Below are 6,249 nucleotides of genomic sequence, written 5' to 3' on the forward strand. Positions count from 1 at the left end.
TACTGTTCGTTTCAAGAAGTTAGAGATATGCCCCTTCCCTTTATTAGGATGCGCCGTAGCATAATTCCAAATTCAATCATATTTGTCTGCGGAGCTCATTTCTACACCGATCATCGAGCAAGAACTAGACAAAAGTGTACAGTACCATTTGCAAAATTATTTAAACTGCCTCGTTAAAATTTAAGAATTTAGCCAAAAATAATAACAAGTGAATTAACTTAACGTTCTACACACCTATGAAACTTTTGCTTTGTTTTCTATTGTTAATTTATATACATTTTTGTTTTAAGAAATTACTAAACATTTTCGTCTAGTACTGTACAGTTCTAGCCGCTCTCCTAAGACCGCCCATCGAGAGCTCTGTTAGTTCAAGCTCGTTCCAACTATTTCTGTCTTGCTCACGCCCAGTGTGTATTCTTTCTATCTTCCCGCAGATTTCTTCAAGGTCACAATTCTAACAAATTGAAATAGACTGTACATGTTTTTGTTCAGCATGGCATGCTCTACAAAACATACTACAAGTTCAAGGTCAAGGGGGGTTAATCTACACCTTTACCGTATTTTTGATCAAGCGATTTCCATTTTTTTAACTTATTCTGCGTTTGTAAATATTTTTGTGTTTCAAACTACTTTTTTGACTTTAGAGCACTGTGCGTCGTTCTGATACACTGGTTCTTACGAAATTTAGGCGACAGTTGGAACAAATCTAAGTAATTTTCGCATTATTCTAAATTCATCGGAGAATCCTTGGCTGTTTGCCGAGACACTGACCTCCTTCCAACCAACGTGCAAAAAGCGCACGGTAAGGAGATTCATGGCCGTTTTTGAATTATTATGCCGCAGCGCGGCTCTCAAATTGCAGGCGAGCTCGCCTCTCCTTCTTTTCTTTTTATATTAAACCCGCCACTTATTCTCGTTTCCACCGGCGCTATTGTTTCTGTTTTTATTTTCTAAACAAAAGCACATGAAGAAGGTAAGACAAAATAAATGAACAGCGCGTGTATTAAAGGAAATTGTGCTGTTCCCCTCCAACAGGTGCAGACACGTACTTTTATTTCGCCATTGGTTATTCACCATGCTGGGCTACTTGATGGGCAATTTCTAAACATGGTTAAGAAATAGAAAAATACAGGCATTGGAACATGTAACACATATTACGTTCCGCTGTTTTTGTAACTTTTTGGACTCCTTCCCCCTTCGCACATTACATGACGCTGTCCCCCGTTGTCATGCTAACTCAAAGCTGTCTTCCCTCTCTAGACGTAAAGTGTATATGAACATCCCATTAGTGCTACTAATACTCACGTTGGTCTCCGTATTGTCTAAATTCTGACATATCTTACCTCATTTTAAAAAAAATTAACTTTTGATTATTTTATGGGCTTTATCACATGAAATAAATGGACAAAATGACCAAGAGTGTAGTCTCCTTCTACTTATCTTAGAAATAGAATCTAACTTTAGAGATATATGACGTTAATACCTAAAGCATATCTGAACTTAAAAAGTTTTAGCTTGATTGACTTTGGGGCAAAATTTCAACGTCCTAGAGCTTTTCTGGGTCATCGAAGTACAAGTCAAAAATAAAAAAGTAGGGAAAGTCAAAAATGGCGAATTGGAAGCAAACGATGTATTTTTATAAAGCAAAATCGAATGTGACTTCAGGATTGACCTAAAATAGCGTTTCTTAAACTTTTTGGTAGACAGCACTTTGTTTAATGTCCACTCTTTTCGTGGAATCGGGGGTTGCTTCAATAGAATAGTTGTAATGCAACGTTCTTTAAGTGCATTACTTGTAATAAAAATGAGAATCATTTCGAAAATACAGTTAGTGCTATTAAAAATTTTGATATTTCAAGGTGTATTCTTTACATATTTTCGTAGACAGTAAATACATTATGCTTTCGCCACGATTAATGTATAAAACGGAAACGCGTAAGTTGAGTGAAATTCAATCTTTCAATTTCTTCGGGCGTTAAGTTTTATTTTCTGTTTTACTTTGAATGCCATAAAAACCTTGGGGTTCCGCCAAGACGGTTTAAGAAACGCTGCCCTACACTATGGAAATTTCAAGATATCGACTAATCTTAAATCTATAGAATACGCAAGCCAAGTTACCGATAACATTTGCATTTTGGAGTTAAAATATTTCAATAGTTAGTGTTATTTAATTTGAACGTCAATAAACATTGTAACCAAATTTTCTATTTTCGTTGTCTATTGTGACCTAGGAAACCCAGAATTTCGATATTGTGCGAAAGGCCCTTTAGAATATTATGGAGACTTGGGACCCTATTATTGCGTCATAAAGATAGACATATTGAAAAGCCTCATCTTCTACATGTTTAAACGTCAACATATATTTGTATAGATAGGTACATTTCACGTGGTTGTAACGCAACATAAAAGCATGTTATAGTATAGCCAGCGGTCAACTAATATCTACGCATTGTATACCTNGCTGTTAACACTAGCAATGAAGAAAAATAGATGCTAAAAGTTAAAAATTAGATGGAAAATAAAACAGTTTTATCGTTTATTAAAACAGTCAAAAATCATCGTAAAATAGAGGCAATGAAAATTTTTAATTTTTTCTTGAATTAATTTAGCCGACTATATCTATGCTAATATGACCTGAACTTCGTATGGTATACATGTTTCGGCCGATTTTCTCATTTGTGCTTTACTAATAGAAAAGATAAAGGCGACATTAAGCTGGAGAATCACCTCGGTCACGCAATGATTTTTGTTAATGAAACTTGACATTCAAATGAACACCGTAAATCATGGGTTAGTTATTTTGCTTGTCAAGAACAAAAAAAGAAAGGTATCTCGCTAGTAGTATGATACGTATGTATGTGCAAACATCAGGAAACAACCACTTCAGTTTCATAGATTATGTAGGATGTAATACGTCAGTTTCACTTCTCCGTAGTGGTGATGTAGGTCCATCTCGCCTCCTAACGTAACGGTCGAGAATGTTAAGATGAGTTGTTTTAGCGAATCACCGCGACGCCGCCTTGGATTGAAGCTGAGCACCGCGGTCGTTAGATTCTTCAACATCAGGAAGTGAACGGCACCGTTTGAGAGTGTTACAGTTTTTTATTTTCATTCGCCATTTATGCATTTACTTTATATTCAACGTTTATACGTAGATATGTAAAAGTGTGTATGTTAGACAGACCAATACCTACACCCGCTAGCAAGAAGTAGCGCAGAGTTTGTGCAATTCGTATCAAGGTAATCGATGTAATAACAGTTGTTGGTTGTGTTTGTACTTTCACTCCTGAGCACCTTTATTATTGTTTAAATATACGGAGGAGCAACATATACGACTGATAGAGTCAAGCTTCGTCGTCTGATAAACATGATCGCATTCTTCGTCTTCGGTCAATTTGACTGGTATTTCGTCAAATAAGTATTATTAGGCACATATAACAGACAACGTATTTTTTCTAATCTCAGCTTGCACTTAACCGAATTTGATAAAACCAATGCTGAGCGCGTTTTAAATAGAGTAACTTCGGGTAATATGGCACATCATAAGCATTTTTGGATATAAATTATGAAATTAATGAGATTTAACAGTCTTTATTGGTTAGATTAGTTCTTTGGACTTAATAGTAATCAACAATTATAATTTTAAGATTAATAACATCGAAACATAACTATAATAAACGTTTTATTTTTAAGTACGGAATCATTAAAATTCAAACATGGTAGGTTAATATGGCCTAGGGCAATATTGGCCACAATTGAAGTGAGCCGTATTCTCCGCCATAACAAATGAAATCATAAACTAAAAGAAATAAACTTTGCATTACTTTGCAGAACAAAATTCGCAGAAGAAAAACTCGGTTTCCACTCCTGAGCATTCTTCGTGAGCCCATAATTTACAACATGAGCATTGAACCCATGGTTCGCCTTTGTTATCCATAGAATAAAGATCCTCACAATACAGACACTTTGCATCAGAAACATTGCGCCTATCAGGACTTTCGTCAGAACTGTCGTTGTACACAGGTTCATTTTCTTCTTCCGAGCTAGACATTTGTACCTCCTTAGATTTTGACTTTGTCTTTTTACCCTTGCCTTTTCCTTTCTTGGTTTTATTCATAGTCTTTTCGATTTTGTCCTGTTTCTTTTTGAATGAGTCTTGCAGTTTTTGTACGGGGATGAAGTAAGCAATGTCGACTTCGCAGCCCTCCTGCCTCGGTTAGTAGCTTTCCTAGGTGCTATTTCTGGTATCGGAGATAATTGGAATGGCGTTATAAAGTTATGATGTCTTGAAGTTGATGGCTTTGGTGACGTTGCAACGGGAACTACGTTTTCGAAACTTCCAGGCGAAGCTAAGTTCTGGTTTCTTAGGGCCGAGGTATCACCATTAGTTGTCGCATTACTCATATCAGGTTCATTTACAGAAGGTGTTATGTCAAAAGATTCATTTTCTATTGCGGGAGTAGACGAGTTAGTTCGTTCTGGTGTGATATTTTCTTGATTGGAAATTATACATTCTTGGTCATTCATATCAATGAAATCATGATCTTTAAAAACATTTCTGTCTATCGGATATAGACCTGTTGCACGAAAACCACTAACAGCTATCTCACCGCTTTGAGTGCGTAGATACGCGCGTCCAAATACTTCCATCATATCATATTGGGTAAGGGGACGTGAATTGTTCCTCACCCACGATCTTATTTCATCAGAAACATATTTTTTTAATGGACCCATGAATGATTTATCTAAAGGTTGTATTTTGTGGCTGGAATGTGGAGGAATTGATAGTAAGTGGACATGATTTTTTCTTGCTAGATCTATCAATTCGAGGTTTCTGGTGTGACTGGTATGTCCATCTAAAATAAGCAATACTGGAGATTCTTCCGACGGTTTCACGTGCTTAATAAAATGTTGAAACCACTTTGTAAATAATTTGGTATCAATCCATCCCGAAGGGTGACATTCATGTATGGCACCAGGGGGTGCACCTTTCATTAAAAGCGGATGACTTCTTTTTCTGGGGAATATAATCATGGGTGGAACAAATGAACCTCCAGCGCTCATACTTATCACGCAAGTTATTAAAGACCCCCTTTCAGCTGATGTTAAACAACCAATTTGCCGTTTTCCCTTTTGACTTAGGACTTGGAGCATTTGGGATGGAACAACACTAATGCCAGTCTCATCCACGTTGAAAATTTTTTCAGGAGGGAATTTGTAGTTATCCATCAATTTTTCATAGAGATCAAAGAAATGGTTCACACTTTCTTTATTAAACCCCTTAGCTCTAGCAAAAGAAGTTCCTGTTGGACGGCGAAAAGAAAGTTCTGGATATCTTTCTAAAAATGATTTAAGCCAATCTTTACCGGCGCTTTCATTTTTTGCCGAAAAGGTATGAGCAATATTATTTTTTATTGCCAGCTGATAAGCTAAACTCATTACATCCTTTCGGACTAAGCCGAACAACTTAGCTTCCATTGTCAAAACGTATTGCACTAATTGTTTCTCTAATTCTTGTGGCAATGTTGGTTTTCTTCCCAATTTCGCGCATGTCGCTTCTTCAGTTGATATATCTACTTTAGCTACTAAACGTCTTAAAGTTGTTCGGGGTACTTTGTACAGTTTGGAAGCTTTTAGTGAGCCCATTTTCTTATTTCGTACATCTTCGATTGCTTTTCTCATTGACTCTTTGCACCAAGTTTGTCGTTGTCTTTGTGAAAATGGTTTTCGTGGAGCCATTGTCTTAAAAGATAAAAAGAAAAACAAATTGTAGAAAAATTACGTTACAGGCGGCCAATATGGCCTAGTAGTTCATATTGGCCACCTATCTAGTGAGCCATAATGGCCGCAGGTACGTTTTTGATAAAAAAAAATCTAACCCAAAAAGGTGTGACTAATGTGCTTTTAGAATGTTACCACACTATAAACTAATAGTTATACTATAACACTGTGCACTATTAATACAAAAACCAATATTATTTTACGAAACAGAATGAGTAAAACTTACCCAAAAATAACATCAAATTCGATAATTTTCGCTCGACGCACGCTCTAGACACACACGCACTCGCTGCAATGCAGGAATCCACTGAGGGGGTTAAGGAAAGGGCCGCGACAATATGGCGGACACGAACGCCGGTAGTGTTCGTTAGTTTCGGAAAAAAAAATATAGGCCATATTGGCCGACTAGGCCATAATACCCGAAACTACTCTATCTGTAGGAAGATTTTTTTCTTTGAAAACGCATTA

The 6,249-nt window shown here is 36.6% G+C and overlaps 1 protein-coding gene across 1 annotated transcript; it reads right to left on the reverse strand.

The window, feature by feature from the left end:
* Positions 1-3,542: 3,542 nt before the first annotated feature.
* LOC112905972 lies at positions 3,543-6,053 on the reverse strand. The gene is made up of 2 exons (XM_025979462.1): positions 6,008-6,053; positions 3,543-5,742 (listed from the first exon to the last, which is right to left on the reverse strand). The coding sequence occupies exon 2, from the start codon at positions 5,737-5,739 to the stop codon at positions 4,114-4,116; it is 1,626 nt and encodes a 541-aa protein (XP_025835247.1). The 5' UTR covers positions 5,740-5,742; positions 6,008-6,053; the 3' UTR covers positions 3,543-4,113.
* Between the last annotated feature and the right edge of the window lie 196 nt (positions 6,054-6,249).

This window comes from Agrilus planipennis, unplaced genomic scaffold, assembly GCF_000699045.2.
Source record: "Agrilus planipennis isolate EAB-ADULT unplaced genomic scaffold, Apla_2.0 scaffold848, whole genome shotgun sequence".
Lineage (NCBI taxonomy): Eukaryota > Metazoa > Arthropoda > Insecta > Coleoptera > Buprestidae > Agrilus > Agrilus planipennis.